Below are 22,870 nucleotides of genomic sequence, written 5' to 3'. Positions count from 1 at the left end.
TTAACTTGTTTGCTTCATACAGTATGACCACACGTTTATTTGGTCCTGCCTATGCTTCCATGAAGAATTAGTACCATTCTATATCAAGGGGTTATATGAATAAAATTTATCTTACTGTAGTAATATGAAAAGTTCTGCGTTTCGCACGGCTGCAAAATTATTTGCTCTGCAGGTGTCTTTGAATTCCTCGCTACGCTCAGGATTTTATTTTGAATCAAAATAAAATCAATCTTAGGCTCAGAATTGTATACATATATTCTACACAAACATACAATCCATATATACTCGGAAATCTATACTATATATTATCGCATCAAATAACAACTTTTCAGCCTTGCATAATAACTATTTCATCGAAAATTTTAAAGTTTAACTCAATTTCAGCATTAAAAAAATTGTATGTAGTTATTACAAGGTTCAAGTTACTGAAAAACTTCAAGGTTGATAAAAAGTGTGGCCACCCTACTGCCCTAGCGCCTTCCCCATTGTGTAGATATTCGCGGCAATATAGCATTGTCTTCATTCCGCAATCTGTGTGCTAACATGCATATTTTATAATGATAGACCTTATTTTATGCAAAAGCCTGTTTAAAGCAACTACTTACCTGCCCAAAAAAAGTTGAATAAAAGCTTTTTTTGGTAGGTATTTGATCTCACATGCATATATTATAATGATAGACCGTATTTTATGCAAAAGCCTGTTTAAAGCAACTACTTACCTGCCCAAAAAAAGTTGAATAAAAGCTTTTTTTGGTAGGTATTTGATCTCACCTCGTAAGTCGTGTGGTTCCTGGATTTTTCCTAACATAACATTGACATTTTCCCCGTGAGTTAGCACTGACGAAACATTTACATGAACTTTCGATCAAAGTTTCATGGTAACTGTAGTCTAACACTGAGTAATAGCTGCCGAGCTCATTTGACATTGATTGGTTTTACATTAATAATACTATACATAATAAATAATAAATACTACACTTTATTTGTACAATCACAAGAAGGATTACATTAAAGAATAAAAAACATTGCTGCTTGATTAAGTTATAATAAAATATTTTTTCGTAGAAAACCTTCAATGGATTAAAAATAAATGTCAAATGAGTTCGGTGGCTCATTCACTGAGTCAGCCAATCAGTAGGCTGAACATAAAGGGTTTTTGCACGTATCAAGTTTCACTCATAAGTTAATGACACACCAAACAATTGATATTAAGCAACATGACATTGAATTAGAACATTAAGTAATATGCGCACACGCATAGCACTGCAACAGTGTCGCAACCAGGTTACCGATGTTTATTCACGCTCGTCTTCGCAACCGGTATCAATAGTGGCAACCTATATTGTGTGATCTTGAGGCTGCGAGTATGGGTGTGTTACTAATTGGCCATCGGTGACAATTTATGGTCCTAGGATTTTGCAATTTAACACGTGTACGTGAAGTTATTTGAGGTGAAATAGCTGAACATACTCATAGGTCGACAATTTACTGTGGTATCGACTCCCTTCGGCGGTGTTCCCTTTAGATTACAACATGGAGTTATTCAAGGGGTGGACCAACAAATTCCTAAAAGGCTGGCCACGCATCGGCGGTTCCTCTCGTGCTGCAAATGTTCATGGGCGGCGGTAATCACTTAACATCAGGTGACACGCCTGCTCGTTTGCTCGCCTATCTCTATTAAAAAAAAATACTTTGCAATAGGATCTTGGACTGTAGTGATAAAATGACGAGATTTTTTGTGTAGCTGTAGTTATTGGGACTAGAATTCATTAATAAAGAGAATAATTAAAAAAAATTTTTTTCGGTAAATCAAATTAATTAATCAAATAATGGTTTACTCAAAATAGATAGGTAATAAATTACACTTTTTGAAAGTCAGTTGCATTTGTGGTGATATTTTTTACGCAAACTTAAAAACTAAAGCTATAAGGGTTATTTGTAATATAACTAATTAATATCAACATCACGTTTGTAGGTACTAAAGGCGATTAATGACGTCACAAGGCGTAAACGACAAATATTTTTCAATTTTTTATCATAAAAATATTTTCCCACAGAAATTATTCTACTTCTACTTTAAAAAAAAGATTATAGTGAATTAAGCTTGTGCCTTCCTTGCAGTTATCAAGTTGCTTCTATTCAAAAAACTAATCGAGTGTACGGAACGGCTATTCTTTCAAAAATCGTATTGCAAAAACCTGTCAAACCGAACATGACCATCAAGTTATAAGCAAAGGTTAACTCACATCAAAACATTATTGTTCTGAACGGCCAATCCGTTCCGTAGCATGTACCTATTAATATACCTAAGTATTGAGATCGTTGGCTTTCCCAACGAAATTAAATGACGAAACAACATCATTAAGTGCAGACTTTATAATAATAGTTGAAACGAGTAAATTCCTTTGTATACCTTTAGATAAGTATAGAAATCGCAACTTGTTTGGAAGTCAGATTTTAATTTCGATGACATCAGTGGAAATTTTTTGTCAGTGGAATTTGAGTCCTATTTATCGATATAGAATCTTGGTCATATTATTATATTCTTTTTTATAAAAATGGCAATTTTATTTTAGGCATGTTGTAAAAACTTATTGGGATGGTATTAATTTATTATAATCATTAGTTGATTAATTACTTTTTGATATTACATTGAATAAATGATTAGGTAGGTAAATAGAGTCCTCATTATTCAAAAAGATCTTCTAGTGTACTGAACAAGACTAGGAAACATAGCTGCTCTCTGTTTCCACACTCTCATAGTCTATGGGACGGCAATCCTACATGCCCGGAGAAAGAACAAGCGCATAATGAATATGCTTATCAATACAAGCCTAGCATATTGCCTCTTCCGCAATGTGCATTGAACCTTAGCTTGTACTGCACACATTTGTATGCAGAATTCCCTTCACATATCTCGTTAAAAAGATCATAAATTCCACAGCCGGCATTTTAATGTAAATGAATATGCTCATCAATACAAGCCAAGCATATTGCCTCTCTCGCAATTTTCATTGAACCTTAGCTTGTACTGCACACATTTGTATGCAGAATTCCCTTCATATATCTCGTTAAAAAGATCATAAATTCCACAGCCGGCATTTTAATGTAAATGAATATGCTCATTAGAACAAGCCAAGCATATTGGCTCTCCCGCAATTTTCATTGAACCTTAGCTTGTACTGCACACATTTGTATGCAGAATTCCCTTCATATAATATCTCTTTGAAATATCATAAATCCCACAGCCGGCATTTTAATGTAAATGACTATGCCCATCAATACAAGCCAAGCATATTGCCTCTTCCGCAATGTGCATTGAAACTTAACTTGTACTGCACACATTTGTATGCAGAATTCCCTTCATATATCTCGTTAAAAAGATCATAAATTCCACAGCCGGAATTTTAATGTAAGTGACTATGCTCATCAGAACAACCCAAGTATACTGAACACGTACTTTAGCCCATATACGGCAAGAACGTGGGTAGTTGTACAATTAATGTGGTCCACAGCTTCCTTAGTAGCCTTGACCTTTAAAAAACTATACGATGTACGATTCTTTACATGATAAAATACCCGTAAGGTGGGTGCAGACTACGATTTAATTAAATACGATAAAAAAAATTAACTGCTGTAATGGAATTAAAATTTATTGCCGGTTTTTTTCGTAATTCCATGGTGTAAATGCCAATTGTAAACAAGAGGAATTTATTCGAAATGTATTAGGTATTCAAGATTATTTAAAACTGAATTTGCTTGCTACATTGTCATGTAGATCAACTTCAATGTACTGAAAGATATGTTTGGATGTACATATGCACATATTATGTGCACCTGTCTTTATATGTACTTACCTAATATATTTTGTCGTGTTCACTATGAAGAGTTTACTTAAATATCGATTGTTTTTCCAGTATTTTTTTATGTCCACTAGTCCAACATGTGAGACTCTTCAATACAAAAAATAGTCTTTTAATGGGCACCATAAAATTACCATACCTACCTACATACAACCTACCTAGATTACGTTTTTTCACTTATGAGTATTTTGCACACGCTACCTGAATGCGATTTAATCGCCTTAAAAGTATTATTTTATTTTAAACAGTGGCCCTACCGCGGTTGTTTGACAGCTACAATGTCACGATCACAATCATCTCTGATTGGTTAATGCTCGCTCACTATTCGCCACAATGCATTGTTGCAAGAAGAATCGCACAAATTCAGCCAATCAGAACAATTGAGATTGTAATAATGATTGATGCAGGTTTTAGACAATCGCCCTACAGCTTTTAAAGCAGTGAAATATTTTGCGGTTTCCTTTTCAGGAAGTCAACATTAGTTATTGTTGTTTCCCACTCCTACAGCTCAATGACCTGAAATGAATCTTGGTAGCCATTACCAAGGTTAGCTTGTCTACCCGCGCGGTGATGACGTATCTCGCGACAGGCTTGCGACTGGCGTAAATCTCGCGATCATTGCTGTCAAACGTCCGGCTAGAGAGAGAGCAATAGCCACAAAGCAAAATAAGAAGAAGAAGGAGAGAGACAGCAAATGAACTGTCGCATTGCTACTGCTGTCGCGTTGCTGTCGCTACTGAAACGTTTTACGTAATCACTCCGCGGATTTGAACGATGACTAGCCAATCGACTATGAGAAAGGCATTTAAGGCAACATATTATTGATATAACAAACTGTGATAGCCTAGTGGTTAGATGATGTATATGCACAAATTACTCATCATTAGTACATCTGCCTTCTAATCGGAGGTCGGGGGTTCGATCCCGGTGAAGGAAAATGCTATACCTTACAGCTTGCTAATTGCTATACCCTTACAGGATCTCACCCAGGACCCATACAGGATATGTGAAACGCAAAAATAAAGACTAAAGAAAGAATATGTATTTAAAGAATAAAGACCTAGTATCAAATGTAGGAACATTTGACGCCTGCCAGTGACGTCGAAGCATCGACGTTTTGTTACAAGTTATCCCAATATGAGGCCAATGTCTTAACCACTAGGCTATCACCGCTTTTTAACCGACTTCAAAAAAAGGAGGAGGTTCTCAATTCATCGGAATCTTTTTTTTTGAACCGATTTTGAAAATTCTTTTTTTGTTTGAAAGGGTATACTTCAAAGTTGGTCCCATTTAAATTTGGTAAAGATCCTGATGAACATCTTTGAAGATAAATAATAGAACTCCTCAACGGATAAGAGTAAATTGCTCGCGATCAGTGTAATAGCTTAGTAAACAGTAGATTTTTAACCAGGCATGGCATATTTTAATACCATGGGGCCACTAAAAATTGTGAAATAAATTTTTTTTACAAAAAAAATAAAAACCGACTTCAATACCTAGCCAATTGAAGTCGGTTTTAATTTTTTTTGTAATTTTTTCTCTTGTACGCTCTTCGCTAATAGAAGATCTTTGTCTCCAGATACCTGGACTGGATGAACCTGCTGACCTACGACTACCACTCGGCCTTCGAGCCGGCTGTCAACCACCACGCGCCGCTCTACCCGCTCGAGGAGCCCAACGAGTACAGTGTGGACAACGAGCTTAATATCGTGAGTTTATATTCATTTTATTGATAGAGTACACAAAAATAAAGTCCCTGTCCAAATTGCGAGCTATACCTATTATTTTCACGCACTCTTTTTGGTCGTGGCAGAATACCAGCGCTCAGGTTTTATTTAAAAACCTGCAGCATTAATGCTGAGCTGGGACCATTTCATCCTGTGCCAAGTGGGTGCAAGAACTCATTTTAAATTAAATTAATTATTCTTCTATTTTGCAAGGCATGCTCTTTAATCTAATATATAAAAGGAAAAGGTGACTGACTGACTGACTGACTGATCTATCAACGCACAGCTCAAACTACTGGACGGATCGGGCTTCAATTTGGCATGCAAATAGCTATTATGACGTAGGCATCCACTAAGAAAGTATCAATTCAACCCCTAAGGCTAAGGGGCTGAAAAAGGGGTTTGAAATTTGTGTAGTACACGCGGACGAAGTCGCAAGTATAAGCTAGTCTTCTTAAAAACTATAGTAAATATCTAACCTAATATTAAATTCCCTTTCCAGGACTATACCATAAAATTCTACCTGGAACATGGAGCCGACAGAGACAAGCTAGTCCTCGGAATCCCCACGTACGGGCGATCCTACACGCTGTTCAACGCTGATGCGGTGGAGATCGGCTCTCCTGCTGACGGGCCAGGGGAACAGGGGGACGCCACGAGGGAGAAGGGATACTTGGCGTACTATGAGGTAAGAATTGGGTATTTGACTCCAATTAATTTTTTTATTACTTTATTATAAACTAGGATAAAAATAATGACGTAAACTGAAAAAACTAATTAAATCGATCAAATAACAAAAAAGTTATAAGCATTTATATATTTCTGATTAGACAGAGATAGCGATACAGCATTTTGACGTCACACCTTACTAATGCCATAGTAGTTTCGTGCGGTTTCATACAAATTTTCGTTTTGCGAGAAAGGGATATGAAGACTCTCCCACTCCAAAAATAAAATGCCTGTAACTTTGTAAATCTTTGTTGGATTTTAATATTTTTTTCAGCGTACGTCATTATTTTTATCCTAGTTTATAATAAAGTAATAATATTTATCAAATTCAAAAGTAGGAAAATACCCAATTACGACTTAGTAATTATTGAATTCCTCGATATATCCATAAGCACGCGGCACGGACGTCTCCTCCTTCAGCTGATCGCTCTACAAAGTCCTCCTTTTTACTTTTCCAGGCTAGAATGTATAAATAACAAAAAACTACTGCACAACAATCGTTAGATCGTAAGCTGTGATAGCCTAGTGGTTAGGACGTCCGCCTTCTAATCGAAGGTCGGGGGTGCGAGCCCGGGCACGCACCTCTAACTTTTCGGAGTTATGTGCGTTTTAATTAATTAAATATCACTTGCTTTAACGGCGAAGGAAAACATCGTGAGGAAACTGCATGCCCGAGAGTTCTCCATAATGTTCTCAAAGGTGTGTGAAGTCTACCAATCCGCACATGGCCAGCGTGGTAGACTATGTCCAAACCCTTCTCACTCTGAGAGGAGACCCGTGCTTTGTAGTGAGCCGGTGATGGGTTGATCATGATGATGATGAATAGTTAGAAATTTAGAAATAGAGCGCATATTTTGACCACAGATCACTCGAAAGGCTGAAAAGTTGGCATTCTGTGTTTTGAATTTCAATATGTTTGTATCATGTAATCATCATCATCATCATCATCATCAACCGATAGACATCCACTGCTGGCCATAGGTCTCTTGCAGGGACTTCCACACGCCACGGTCTTGCGCTGCCTGAATCCAGCGGCTCCCTGCGACTCGTCTGATGTCGTCCGTCCACCTGGTCTTCCAACACTGCGTTTTCCGGTGCGAGGTCGCCATTCTAACACCTTGGGACCCCAACGTCTATCGGTTGTACGAACTATGTGCCCTGTCCATTGCCACTTCAGCTTCGCAACCCCTTGAGCTATGTCGGTTACTCTAGTTCTCCTACGTTATCATGTAATGCATATGTAAAATTTTACAGATTTGCGAAGCCCTCAAACCAAAGACCAAGAAACGTGCCATCGCATCCGATGAGTACTCCGAGGAAGAGGAAGAAGAAGAAGATTCCGAGGAAGAAGAACAGGAGTGGAATATAATGTACCCAAACCGCAACGCCATGGGTCCCGTAGCGTACAGAGGCAACCAGTGGGTGGGGTACGATGACATCGATATTGTCAAGAAGAAGGGCGAATATGTGGCTGAAAACGGCCTTGGAGGTATGTTATCTGTACCCATATTATAAATGCAAAAGTGTGTTTGTTTGTTGGTTTGTCCTTCAATCACGTCGCAACGGAGCAACCGATTGACGTGAATTTTTTCCATGGGTATAGTTAAAGACCTGCAGTGTGACATAAGCTACATTTTATCCCGAAAAATCAATAAGTTCCCACAGGATTTTTAAAAGGTTAAATCCGGACGAAGTCGCGGGCATCATCTAGTAAAACAATATAGTGAAAGTAGATGGTACCTATTAAAAGTAACATCCTGGTGTACGGGACCTTTGATATTTATCTGAATACCTACCTATTTATACTTAGTCCCTTTATTAATATGTATTCTTGAGAGTCTGTTTTTTATTGATATGATCTTAAGTGTTGTAATACGAGTATTATATTTAAATGCCTTTATTTAATGGTCTATTAGCACTTAATGTATCCTGTACTAATAGGATCTGTTATAAATATAACTAACAAGATTACCGCGATTTCGTCCGCGTGTCTTTTATAGACTTTGAAACCACCCAACCGATATGCCCCAAACCGGTTTCATTAGAAAGGAAATAATGCGAAGATATTTATAGACCACTTAAACAATGCATTAAGCACATATTTTTCTGGCATAGTAGCCACTAGTTATATTTATAACTAGCTTATGCTCGCGACTTCGTCCGCGTCGACTACAAAATTTCAAACCCCTATTTAACCCTCTTAGGAGTTGAATTTTCAAAAATCCTTTCTTAGCGGATGCCTACGTCATAATAGCTATCTGCATGCCAAATTTCAGCCCGATCCGTCCAGTAGTTTGAGCTGTGCGTTGATAGATCAGTCAGTCAGTCAGTCAGTCACCTTCTCCTTTTATATATATAGACTAGCTGCCCCGGCGAACTTCGTACAGTCGATTCTTTTTCAGGCAATTTAAAAAAAAAATCTCTCCGTAAGAATCATCCTCGTACTTCAAGGAATATTATAAAAAAAGAATTAGCGAAGTCAGTTCAGCTGCTCTCGAGATAATGCGCTTAGCATCACATTTATATATAGAAATGGATATCACTCCCGATAATTTAAACGCTACTAGAATCTGTTATACCCCCAGGTATAATGTTCTGGTCGATCGACAATGACGACTTCCGCGGAACCTGCCACGGCAAGCCCTACCCGCTCATCGAAGCTGCCAAAGAAGCTTATATTTCAAAGCTGGGGTAAGTTCGAAGCTTCTTTATTCTATTCAGTGAGAAAGGAAATTGGCAAACTTGGGGTTGACAGGCATGAAACGTTTGTGTCCGTGTTTCCTGCAACTTTTAACTTGAGTACCTTCATAGGAGAATACATATAATGCAACGCAACAAAGCATCGCGTTTGTACCTTAACATATTTTATTTATAGAGCCTCAATAGCTCAACTGGTAAAGGAGTGGACTGAAAACCGAAAGGTCGACGGTTCAAACCCCGCCCGTTGCAAGGTCGTACCTCCTAGCACAAGCTTCACGCTCAGAATACAGAACAAACTGTTTGTTCTGTATTCTGAGGTTGTTTCACGCTTCAGCTTAGTTGGAGAGGAAAGGGGAATAATATTCTTTAAAAAAAAATTAGATATCTTAGTTTAATGAACTTAGTCTAGTGACCCGAGCGTCAATTTACCGGTCACATTGTTTATTGTTAATGCGAATCAGGTACCCACGACACAGGACTACCTAGTTGGGTACCATCAGACAATGTTAAAATTGACAAAACTGTTTTTAATTAAATATTTTTCCTTTTTTTTATTTTTTCAAAGCAAGAGTAAAATAGACATCTTCTAATCAAGCGCGCTCCAACCTAGACCTCATCATTGCTTTCCATTGTCGTCAAACGCAAGCCTATCCCTGAATTCCCTGTTATACCTTACCTGTAACTTAAAAAATCCAGTTACTTATACATAAATAAGCACGGCACTCACTTCCAAATTATTTGGTTTACTTTACTAAAAATCGCTGCATTTCGACAGAATAGTGCTTCTAACTTTCTTTACTGCAGTAATTGTAAAATTGTAAAACATTTCCTTTGCTTACAGAACCACCGATCTTACCAAATTTAAGGATACACCTCAGATATCATCAAAATCTGGAAATCGCAGAAGAAACCGCCCGAAGAGCAGCAGCACCACGTCTACTACAAGTACAACTAAAAAACCGAAAACCAAGTAAGGATAAGACTGATTTGTCTTGTTATTCTGTTTCTTAATGATTTTGAGTACTCTCAAAATACTCAGATAATGCAAGTACAATGTCCATTGTATTTTATGGGAAGACACTGCCTCCTGAAACACAGTTTTTACTACCTCACACTAAAGTTGAAAACTACATGTTTATTATGAAGAAAAATAAAGATTATTATGCATTGATATATATTATGCAAAGATATATTGCATTGTCGGCCTTTCAGGAATTTGTTAATCCGCTCTTTGAATAACTCCATGTTGAAATCTAGTGAGAACACCGCTGAAGGGAGTTGGTTCCACAGACCACTTGGGAAGTTGCTATAACATATTGTTGATGTTTCAGAAGCAACAAGCGAAAGAGCGGAAGCACCTCTGCAGACAACACCACTCCATCATGGAACATCATCACTCCAGAACCACCAACCACTCCAGATCCCGGCACAGGTACAGTACGCGGCGAAAGTAATGTACATCGGCCTTTAGAATTACATTTCGGCTTTGTAGAGCGTTGTCTCTGTCACTCATACCTATAACCTTTTGTCGGTCTCAACGACAGGGACAGCGCTCTACAAATCTGCTATCTCCTTCTAAAGGTCGATGTACATTACTATATCGGCTGCGTACGGTATAATATAACACTAAGTATTATAAAAATAAGCGGTGACAGACGACGGTCTCCGTTTCTATTTCCGTAGAGAAAACCTTGTTAGCGCGATTGATGATCTATGTGGAGAAATTTTAAATCCTGTGGTGGACTTCCACCTATAAGTACGCGACAGTTGAGATGGCAATCGGGGAGGGAACGCCCCGCATACCCGCACAGCCCTCGCGCTATCCCAGTGCGGGCGAGTGCGGGACCTCGCCTCATACCCCGATTGCCATCCTGAGTTACTCTTAATTTGCAGTACATAACTAAAATGTTGTTTTCAGATTTCAAGTGCAAGGAGGAGGGTTTCTTCCCGCACCCGCGTGACTGCAAGAAATACTTCTGGTGTCTCGACTCCGGCCCTTCAGATCTCGGCATTGTGGCGCATCACTTCACTTGTCCTTCTGGTAAGATTCGAGAAAACTTTACTTACTTCTATGTGAACGTGTAACCGCGTTCACATAGAAGTAGTTGAAATTTTTTTCATGCTTTTATTAACGTCTTTGGCTGTAAGAGTATAGATTAATAAAACAACTTACTTTTCACCCACATCTGATTATACTTAGTATAATCAGAGGTGCAAATTTATGGAACTCTGAACATAATAATTACGATATGATTGAGAAAATAGTGATAGAGGTGGGAGGACGCCATAGGGTTTACTAAAGGATTAACAGTACATGGAGAGTTTGAGCTCGTTTGACTTGTCTCAGTGAATTTTCGGTATCAGATTCTGATTATAAGAGTCTGATGATGATAAATATGACGATGATTATAATGATGGATGGATTGAATCGGTGGTCAAGATAGCTTCCTCATCCCTTTTCTATTAAAAAATATCGCATTGAAGTTAATGTGGATGAAGTCATGGACAGCTTAGAGTTACATTCCATTATACATATTGACAATTTGATTTCGTTAAATCGATATTGAATTTGACTGGCTTCTTATAATTGGGTATTTGCCTACTTTTGAATTTGATAAATATTATTACTTTATTATAAACTAGGATAAAAATAATGACGTACCTACGCTGAAAAAAATATTAAAATCCAACAAAGATTTACAAAGCTAAAGGCATTTTAATTTTGGAGTGGGAGGGTCTTCTATCCCTTACTCGCAAAACGAAAATTTGTATTAAACCGCACGAAGCTACTATGGCATTAGTAGGTGTGACGTCAAACTGCAGTATCGCCATCTCTGTCTAATCAGAAATATTTAAATGCTTATAACTTTTTCGTTATTTGATCGATTTAATTAGTTTTTTCAGTTTACGTCATTATTTTTATTCTAGTTTATAATAAAGTAATAAAAAAATAGGAGTCAAATACCCAATCCTTAACTTTAATTCCAGGTCTATACTTCAACAAAGCGGCTGACTCCTGTGACTTCGCTCGCAACGTCCTCTGCAAGAAGCCTGCGGCAACAACAAAAGCGCCCACCAAAGCAACAACAGCCAAGACAACGGTCTCTACAACTACAACAACAACTACAACTAGACGACCGATCAAACTGACTTCAAGGAGTTCCTTGTTGTTCCGTACTTCTTCTACGACCACCACTACTCCTGAACCTGAGGTACTAATATCTTCTTTTTTTGAATCAAATACTGTTTTTATGGATTCTTGTGACTAGGTCGCTGTAAATGGGATTTTAGCAGTTTGGAATTGAAAACTCCATAATAACTTGCAAAACTGAAACGAACAAACGATTGAACGGAAATATTTTTCAAATTATAATTTTTTATTGCATTTATTATTGCAATTTTTATTGCAATAAAATATTATCATTATATTAATTACTTTAACAGATTACATAGTTCTATTCTACCACTTTATCTGCAATGTTGTCTGCAAGACACTATAATAACTGCACATTAATAATCGCAAACATTTTTGATCAATATTTTGATAATCTTTAGGTGAGTGAAGAAGAATTCGAAATAGAGGGAGACGACGATGCCTCAGATGTAGAAGCAGAAGATCCTAAGGTCATCAAGGAACTAATCGATCTCATTAAGAAAGTCGGTGAGTGGTTCACAAAATGTACCTCCTCTACTAAACTAAACAAGGTTTAGGTCAGTTTGAAAAATTGAGATGAGAGGCTGCAGTCTAAAGAAGTCATGTTAACTATTTTACCAGCAAAGGCAAGTAATTGATTGCTACGTGTTGAATTTTAGGACTTTTAATAACGCAGTAGTGAGCCCTGTGATCATATAGTTTGGCGGTTTTAAGTTAATTTTACAGTAGAGAATTGATAATATCTAAATTAGTTCAGTTCTGGGCTGGTGAGAAGCTTCTGGTTGTAACTAGTGGGAAACCTGTGCCTCCAAGCAGCCCTTAATCTCAGTTGTAATTGGCTGAATTTATGATATTCCTGCTACAATATTATTGTATTGCAGCCAATAGTAAAAGAGCGTTGGCCAATTCAAGGTGATTGCAATCGTCACACTGTTGCTGTCAAACTACTAGAGCAACAGTAGGGCGATTGTCTAAAACCTGCATCAATCATTATTACAATCTCAATTGTTGTGATTGGCTGAGCTTGTGCAATTCTTGTTGCAACAATGCATTGAAGCCAATAGTGAGGGAGCGTTAACCAATCAGAGATGATTGCGATCATGACATTGTAGCTGTCATTCTCCCGAAATCGCGCAGCTATTATCGAAAAAAGCTTGAAGTTAAAGTTACCAAAATAAGCAAAACGAACAAAATAATATAACCAGGTGGTGATAATTTGTAGGTGGTGTCGAACAATTAGAGAAGCATCTTAAACTTTCGGAGAGTTCAGCTGGGACGACTGATGGCGTGGCCACTACAACTGCTTCCCCCTTCAACAAGAAACTCTACCAGAGGGTGCTTGAGAGAGCGAGAGGGAAGAATAAGTAAGTCCTTGGTATACTACTACTAGCTGATGCCCGCCACTTTGTCTGCTAGGAATTAGGTTTTTGTTAAATCCCGAGGGAACTCTTTGATTTTCTAGGATGAAAAGTAGTCTATGTCGCTCTCCAGGTCTTTATCTATAGTCATGCAAAAATCACGTCAATCTATTGCACCATTGCGACGTGATTGAAGGACAAATCCCGGAAAATCAAAGAGTTCCCATGGGGTTTTTTAAAAACCTAATTTCACGTGGACGAAGTCGCGTTCATCAGCTAGTCAGTGATAATAATAGAGAATTAACTTTTTTTGCCATTATACTTAATACAAAACAATGATAATTTAGGTTCGGCGGTAACAGTATCACGGAGAACAATTTCCAAAACAGTCGAGGAGGTCCGCAGAGTGCTGGACTCGAATCTTCGCCAGATAAAGATAGACTGCTCAAAAAAGACAGGCCTCAGTAAGTACAATTATTTTTCCTTTCCTGCGTGTTAGGTTTTTTTTTTCATGCCATGTCAGGCTAAAATTAATTGGAGGTATCAAAATTACATTATGCCCCATCATCAATAAATCATCAAAGGAAATAAAAAACACAAACCTTATCGACTAAAAAAGCTAACACGAATGTCCAAAATATTTTAGCAATAAAATTGTGAATTGAAATTGTGAATATAAGAGTACATAACAAATAGTGCTAGCGCGCACCACGGAAAATTTCCGAACGTTTTTTCCGCAAAATCTGTGAACTATAGAACTACATAGAAGTACACCGGATTTTTAAATTCAAATTTGCGGATTTTAAAACGCACTGCAGCAACTCTAAAAAGATTAAACTAATACGTAACACAGGTACACGACAATCAACCGATCTCGACCTCCAACGCGTTCAACTACAGAGGACCCGACAGATAGCGAGGAAGCTGAAGAAGAATCTGAGGAAGTACAACAGCTCACGAGGCTAAGGCAAGAGGCTGTAGCGTCAGTCGGTACCACGCCCAAACCTCTTCAGTACGTCAACATAAGACGAACAAGGCCTAGTACAGCTGCCACCACCGAAACTCCTGATGATTCTAGGTAAGAATTTAAGGAAAGTTTATAATTTCTACAAATATATTGATAATTCTTATTTAAAAACCTTTGATTTAAATATTTTTCCAAACAGCAGCAAATCTTCTAAAATATTGCAATTGAAATCATTATATACAAAAAAATATTTGCAAATCGGTCCAGAAGCCTGGATAAAATTGATGTACATACATTTAAAAAAATAGTTGACAAATAAACGGGCCGAATTGAGAACCACCTCCTTTTTAAAAGTCGGTTAAAAACTAGCTTATGGTTGCGAAAAATCCAATATAAAAGGGCCGGTCTTGATTGACTGATGGTCTAATGCTCTTGGCAAATTTTTTCGTTTTTAGGGTTTCGTACCTCAAAAAGAAAAAAGAACCCTTATAGGATCACTTCGTTGTCTGTATGTCTGTCTGTTTGCAAGGGTCTTAATTACAAGAAAGATTTCTGATGAATGTATGTTTTCCAGAAATGCACTTTTTGAACGCGGGGGACCGTACGTCGCAGTCGAAGAGTCACCTAATTCACTAGACATAGCCAGCTCTAGACGAGAGAATGTTCCTGAGTATGTGACCATCAGAAGATCCAGGCCTACCACTCCTGAAACCACCACTGCCCAGTAAGTAAAACACCATCACATACATACTTTAAGTAAGTAATTTCAAATTACTTTTCCAAATTCCAGTTTTTCCAAATTCTGTAAAAATTTAATGCCAAAACTCAAAATAATTTTTGCAGGAAAATATTGACCATTTGTAATTTAATCGCAGGTATCGAAGTTCTGAACAAGGAGAGGAATCACAAGAGACAGTGCTGGAAAGAGAAATCACTTCTCAATCTTCGCAACCACTCTACACTTCAGTACTCAGAACCCGGTCTACTACCCTCGCACCTCCCGAAGAACTAAACAGCCCTGAACCTACCACTGTCCTTTCCGTCCAAATATCTTCCTTGTTAAATGCCCCGAATACTGATGAAACTGAACGTCTTCAATTCGAACAAACACAAACTACAGTTACTCAAGCAACCGAATCACCCGAGCCCGAAACAACTACGACTACAACCACAACAATAACTTCACCTTCCTCAACGACTACAAGCACAACGTCAGCTCCCTCTAGTGCGTCTACTAGACGTAATCTCTTGCGCCGCCGAGGATCAACCACTGTAACCTCAACAGCTGCTCCAGTTTCCACAACACAGGTGAGTTCTAGGAATTATTCATTTATTCGCCGAAGACGACCTTTATCCCAACCCAATGAAATATCAGAATCAAATGAATCGGGTGAAAATTTACGTAAAGTACGGTCCACTACTCCTGATAGTCGTGAACTAGACGGTATAAAGCCTATTGGTAATAGTGGGCAGTTAAGACGATTTAGGGGTAGGTTCCAAACATCTCGACCCGAAGATTCGATTTCAGCTGCAGCGTCTCAAGTTTCTAGAGGTCAATTTAGACCGCAACTTAATCGAGATGAGTTGCTGTCGCTCTCACCAATTGATGTTGATTCTTCAGAAATTATTGAAAATGAAGAAATTTCAGAAAACAGTGTTAGATTCCCAAGTAAAGTCACAAAAATACTAGACGATGAAGGAGATGACAGTGAAGTATCTGCTGCAACAATAGATGAAAGGAGTACAAACACAAGAGGCCGGGGTAGATACCTGTCAACTACTGAAGCTATAACTAAGTCAGTTGCTACTGAATCTCCATTGAGTTTAAGGCGACCCACTTTTGCTAGATTTACACCTCGGCCTTTCGGTAGGACAGCGGATTCTGAAAATAATGTAATCGTGGCATCAAATCCAAGAATACGTCCACGATTACCTTTTGGCCGACAAAGAGTTACAACATCCACTGCAGCACCATTATCACTAGGTAGAAAGCTGCCATATGCATCTCGACAGTCCACAGTTCAGCAAGTTTCCACTCCCCAAATCGATGATGATGAAATAGATGACAAAAATGATGATATTTCTCTCTCTGAAAGTGCTATAGAAGAACAAGAACATGACGAAATATTGAGTGATGGTGACAAAAACAATTTAAGTATACCAGAAATTATAACAGAAAGTATTCCTATTTTGGATTCAAATCAGGATAAAAATGCAAAAATAAAATTTAGGATTATTCGTAGGAGACCTGCAACAACTCAAAAAGTATCAGATATATCAGCTGCTGCTGAAGTTGCTGAGACGACCACAAGTGCTATTCCAAGAGTTCGTAAAATAATAAGGAAAAAAATAAGACCTACCGAGCGAGAACCTGAATCAACACCTAAATTAATAAGTTTTGTTAACGCGGGTTTCAAAGATGCTCCGAAAGACATTATTAACTATGGAGAGCGAACCCGAGTAACAGTCATTCCTGTACTACCTACAGATGCACCTAAAACGACAACAGAGAATGACGATTTAAGGTTTGATATTGAATCTGAAATATTGAAAGAACCAGTTCGAAAACTGGATGGAAAAGGGGAACAAGAAGGTGAAGAAAGTGATAAAAATGAAAAACCAGATATCGCTGTCGAAACAGATGACAAAACCTTAGACATATTAGAAAATAGGGATACTACCGTAAAAACCATAGAGAATGAGCAAAAGGAAAGCAAAATATACTCGACTCCTAATAATCAAAATACTGAGCAACCAGGCGAAGAAAATAAAAGTGTCACTTTAGAGAAGAAAAAACCATTCACAAAAGATGAAGATAAAGATTTGAATAGTAACAATAGTGATGACTTATTTGAAGAACCATCTACGACTGAAGTATCTCTCACCGAAACCGAAACAACAACTAGAACTAGTACGACTCAATTAACTTCACCCTCGCCAAGGTCTAGATCACCATACAGACCTCCAAAAAGGTTAATAACGTCTACAACTGAATCGACACCTTCGAGAAGTAGAACTTTTAGTCGCAAATATAACCCAGGTGCGTATACTAGTCCTGCAACTGTTACTGATAGACCAGGATTCATTAGTCGGATTACAACAAGAAAACCATCACTATTGAAAACATTCACAAGAAGGACATACCCTACGGCAAGAACGACACCAAAATATCAGTATTCAGATGAAGAAGAGTATTCAGATGAAGAGCTTCTCGAAGAAGAACCTGAAAGTCCTTTCGCTTTTGTACCGCAAAGCCAGCTCTTCACAAGAAAACCAGATTCTGCGGAATACGTAGACAATGGGGAAGAAGAACCTATTGATGAAGATTTGGAAGAAACGCCAGAAGATGAAACTTACGACGATGAGCAACCAGCACGGTTTAGACCTACTTCTAAGAAACCCCTGTTCAAACCTAAAATCATAAATTCCAATACCTTCAGAACTACTACATCTACCACCGAAATTCCTAGGCCTTTGCTTGGAAACAATCTTAACAGGACTGTTATTTACAATAGATTTGGTGGTAATAAACCGGTCAATGATACTAAGAAACGCGTACAAAACGTTCCCCTTGGATATACTCCTAAAGTAACACAAACTATTAATTTGAAAAATTCTACAGAACAGACTAAGACAACTCAACCCGAAGAAATTTCTACTATTTCTGTAGTTAATGAAAATGATATTACGACAACAGAAAGTGACGATTATCTTTCATCAGAAATAAGCACATTAGCACCCTTAGAGAATACTAATATCTCTTCAACGGGTCAAATTGAATCTGCTACAGCCGAAATGGAAGTAGATAATACGGATGATTATTTAGAGTATACTACTTATCCCAGTACACAAGATTTATTTACAAATGTACAAATAGACACAGATTCTGAAACTGAAACTTCAACTGATACACCCACTACAAAGAAGATAGAGGTTGCATTAGAAACTACAACTGAATCTATGCCTGAACCTACCACAAACAATCTTGAAATATCACCTATTTTCAAAACTCAATTTGACAAACTTTTTTCTGTTAGTAGAGTTGTTGAAGTATCATCAAAATCGGAAAAACATAGATTAAATAAAAACAATGAAACCACATTAATTGAAGAAGGCAAAGTTATGATAGAAAAGAAACCTACGCTAGATAAAATAGGAGAAGTTAGTAGGTACAGTCTCATTAAGATTGTTGAAGATGAAATCCCTATTTATTTAACTAAACTTGGCCATGTGTACCCCGTAGACAACCCACCAGACAATCCTATACGTATAGATGAAACACGCAATGCAAGAGCATTAGTCGACTTTTCCGATATACCTAAAGAAAACCTTGTAGCTTCTGAAAGTATGAATGAAGCTTATCGACATATTAATCAGGTTCTAGACAGATCAAAACTTAACGGAAGAGATAAAGTGGAACACATATTTAATGATGATTTCTTAAGTTATGTAAACGAGGAGAAAAAGGAAGATAAATCCGAAGAAGAACAGCCAAATGAGCACTGGCAATTCGTTCCCGCAGCTTATGATACCGAAAAAAATAAACAAAACAACGAAGCAAAAACTTTTGAAATTGTTACTCCACGTTTAATGCTAACAGATCCTTCGACTTTGCCTTTGGAAGCTTTGTTTAAAACGGAAACGCCTATGAAACCTAGAAAAATAAGTAATGCAGATGTTAATAAGCCATTTGTAGTGTATTCAGCACCAGTACCTACACAGGAGGAAGACGCCAGTCTTGTTAAGTTAAAGATAGTTAAACCTCAGGCTGGGAGAAGTATAGTCACTTTTGCGAAGGGTCAAGAATTTAAAGGTGCACCGACAGTAGATGACTCTACGATAATATATCCGTTTAGTATTTCTATTTTGCAACAATCATCCGAAACAACACAAGCTAGTACATCTACGTCAACTACAACTACACCTTTGTCAACAACATCGGCTCTATCATCCACATCAACAGAAAACGTTAAAACCAGTCCAATCATAGAACTTCTAACGACAACTCAATCAACTACGATGCAAACTGAAAGTATGCAAACAACGGAATCTTCTACACAAACAACACCAATAACAACTGAAACAGTACCAGAAGAGTCTACTACAGTACAATTTTCACCACTAGAGGCGAAAAGAGCCAAATTTGGGTTCCCAAGGAGACCCGTCATTCGGCCGTTAAATATAACAAGACTAAATTCAATTTCGACCAAGAAAATAAATGCAACTGCTACATCTAATTTAGTTCAGAAAATCAATAAAACGACAAGTTTTAGTACAAATAGATCGCGTGTTTCGGGTAGTAAAAGAGTTCAAAATGTACCAGTAGATATAAGAAGAAAGTTCAACAAAACGAGAACTTTTACTACCGAATCACCTCGAACGACGACTGAAAGAAAAGTTGTGATAAAACCGATAAGGCCCAACTTACGACCTGCATTCGTGCCAAGAAGATTCACAACAGTTGCTACCACGGTAGTTGGATATACGTAGAAGCTACTGACGAAACTCTGTTGAGTTGTCTTGTTCGCCAAATTTAAACTTAAATCGGTTAAGTCTGTATATTTAGTTGGGTTGGTTTAGACGGTTAAGCAATGAAATGACTTGTTAACTACGATTTTTACCAAAAAGGATTTTTCATGTAAAAATTAATTTAATTTTTCTGCATTAAAGTTACTTTAAAATTAGGTACCAAATAGTACAAAAGAAACTTTATGTTTGTTAGAAAATCGTAGTTTCTCATTGCATTTCATTTGTAACGGGATTTGCTTGTAAATATAGATATAATCCACAGTTTCAGTGTAGTCATGTTATAAAGATTTATAGCTTTAACTTAGATATTTATACAACAGAAAGTTTTTCTTACCAAAAATGTATATTTTTAATGTTAGTCCGTTTTGGTATAAAGGCTTTCGCACACAAATTGTCATAGGTTATGATTAGTGTAAACTTATTTAATTATTTTATTAATTAATTTACTAATATTTTTTAACGTTACCATTTGTATAAAACCATCGGAACATAATGTTAAAATTATGTAAATGTAACTTTACAAAATTTAATAAAAGGTTGTAATAAACTATCAGTAAACGTAATTTAATTATCTTTTAACAATACCAAGGAAATTGAAAAACAGTGGGAAAACGGCGTAGAGTGATAACAGAATGGAACGATATAGTTGATTCTAAAACTTTTTTTTCTTTCGTTATTTAACTATTCAAAGTCCATTCATTAAAATTGGACACGTAAAACATTATTTTCGTAATCAGTATCACAGTACTTTAAAATGTCATTCAGCACCATGGGATGGATTTAAGGTAAGTTACTTTTTTATTATACCTACTTATCTCTTCATTACTGCGTAGTGCGTGTTTTGACGTTTGGTAAAAAGTTACTGATTTGAATAGTTGTCAAATACCGTATTATTTTCTACTCATAATAAAAAATTCTATCTTTGATTTATTCTGTAACTTGTCTTGTAGGTACTTTAGACTTATAGTTTTTATTAAATACGTAAAACGTTAAAGTTTCGCAACCTCAAATTTTTCGCCAGTTTTCCTATCAATTAGTGTCATTGTTTCGCTTCTTACGGTCGTTAACAATTGCCCATAAAACAATATTGCAGCTTTTTCCAGCGACGAATAATAATGGATGCTTTGTTGTTGTTTTTGTATCGGTTTCTCTCAGATTGACCTTTGTCTTCTTGACATTGTCGGTTTTTGTGGGATTGCGAAATCTGATATAAGCGCCATCGCGAATAATATAAACTCACAAAAAGTCTACAGCGTCGAATTTCATCAGTACCTACCCGTAGAGCGGAGCGAGACCAATAATTAATCTATGATCTACACTTATTATAAACGCGAAAGTGTGTTTGTTTGTGCGTTTGTTAGTTACCTATATGACGAAGAACTATATAAAACTAGCTGATGCCCGCGACTTCAGACGCGTGGATTTAGATTTTTCAAAATCCCGTGGGAACTCTTTGATTTTCCGGGATAAAAGCCTATGTCACTCTCCAGGTCTGTATCTAAACTCATGCAAAAAATCACGTCAATCCGTTGCACCGTTGCAACGTGATTGAAGGGCAAACCAACAAACCAACAACAAACACACTTTCGCAATTATAATAAGGGTACTGAGGTACTGATAAAGGTACTGATTAGAGATCCGCTTGGTATTACTCAGATTCGATCTGTTAAACCTAAAAATTGAGTAAGATTCTGGCTCAAAATTAATAATTTTACATTAACTCGCATCTATCTTAGCAGATTTTTGCAGAGAAAAAGCAACCGCCGAGTTTCTTCCTGGTCCTTCGCGGTAGAAAAGGCATTCCGAACTAATATTAGTAGACCACTTGACAATTGAAAAGCACTTGTTAAATTTTATTTAAATAAAAATATTTCTAGGTATTTCTATTAGGTAGGCTATTTCAATAAATTAAATGAAAAAATACTTAAATTATAATTTTTTATATCTTTGTTCTTTATCTTTCTATTTCTATTTAACGTACATAACATAACAATAATATATAAAGTAGATTACCTAATATTTCTTAGGTAAGGGCTATTTGGGCAAGCAATGACCGATTTGTCCTTACTTGGTATATCCAAACTTGTAGTAATATAGAATTTGCCCTTCTCTTGATCTACTTCGAATTCGACTTAAATTGTATAATTTATATTTATGTTTTGCGTAATAGAACTTGGTTTACGAACGTTTATGTAGTTTTAGGTAACTAGCTAGCACGTTAGCTTTGTTTCGTTTACCTTTAAGAGATTTATTAATTTGTGAACTTAATACTCTCAATTGAATAATTAGAGACGGCTTAAATATAAAATAAATATAAATATATAATATAAAATAATATGAAAGGAAAAGGTGACTGACTGACTGACACAGCTGAAACTACTGGACGGATCGGCCTGAAATTTGGCATGCAGATAGCTAATATGACGTAGGCATCCGCTAAGAAAGGATTTTTCAAAATTCAATCCCTAAGGGGGTGAAATATGGATTTGAAATTCGTACGCGGACGAAGTCGCGAGCATAAGCTAGTATAAAATAATATGAAAGGAAAAGGTGATTGACTGACTGATCTATCAACGCACAGCTGAAACTACTGGACGGATCGGGCTAAAATTTGGCATGCAGATAGCTAATATTACGTAGGCATCCGCTAAGAAAGGATTTTTCAAAATTCAATCCCTAAGGGGGTGAAATATGGATTTGAAATTCATACGTGGACGAAGTCGCGAGCATAAGCTAGTATAAAATAATATGAAAGGAAAAGGTGATTGACTGACTGATCTATCAACGCACAGCTGAAACTACTGGACGGATCGGTCTAAAATTTGGCATGCAGATAGCTAATA

The 22,870-nt window shown here is 37.1% G+C and overlaps 1 protein-coding gene across 1 annotated transcript in view; it reads left to right on the top strand.

The window, feature by feature from the left end:
• Positions 1 to 20,501, top strand: part of Cht6 (Chitinase 6) — a 69,920-nt gene extending 49,419 nt beyond the window's left edge. Inside the window, exons 6-19 of the mRNA XM_034976142.2 lie at positions 5,443 to 5,572; positions 6,093 to 6,278; positions 7,574 to 7,808; positions 8,905 to 9,010; positions 9,861 to 9,989; positions 10,351 to 10,451; positions 10,938 to 11,060; positions 12,008 to 12,231; positions 12,575 to 12,680; positions 13,396 to 13,537; positions 13,879 to 13,995; positions 14,385 to 14,609; positions 15,073 to 15,222; positions 15,374 to 20,501. Coding sequence (XP_034832033.1) covers positions 5,443 to 5,572; positions 6,093 to 6,278; positions 7,574 to 7,808; positions 8,905 to 9,010; positions 9,861 to 9,989; positions 10,351 to 10,451; positions 10,938 to 11,060; positions 12,008 to 12,231; positions 12,575 to 12,680; positions 13,396 to 13,537; positions 13,879 to 13,995; positions 14,385 to 14,609; positions 15,073 to 15,222; positions 15,374 to 19,988 — 6,589 coding nt within the window. The 3' untranslated portion in view covers positions 19,989 to 20,501. The remainder of the gene's footprint in view (positions 1 to 5,442; positions 5,573 to 6,092; positions 6,279 to 7,573; positions 7,809 to 8,904; positions 9,011 to 9,860; positions 9,990 to 10,350; positions 10,452 to 10,937; positions 11,061 to 12,007; positions 12,232 to 12,574; positions 12,681 to 13,395; positions 13,538 to 13,878; positions 13,996 to 14,384; positions 14,610 to 15,072; positions 15,223 to 15,373) is intronic.
• The last annotated feature ends 2,369 nt before the right edge of the window (positions 20,502 to 22,870 follow it).

The sequence above is a fragment of the Maniola hyperantus genome, chromosome 15, assembly GCF_902806685.2.
Source record: "Maniola hyperantus chromosome 15, iAphHyp1.2, whole genome shotgun sequence".
Lineage (NCBI taxonomy): Eukaryota > Metazoa > Arthropoda > Insecta > Lepidoptera > Nymphalidae > Maniola > Maniola hyperantus.
This window is presented reverse-complemented; position numbering and strand designations above follow the sequence as displayed.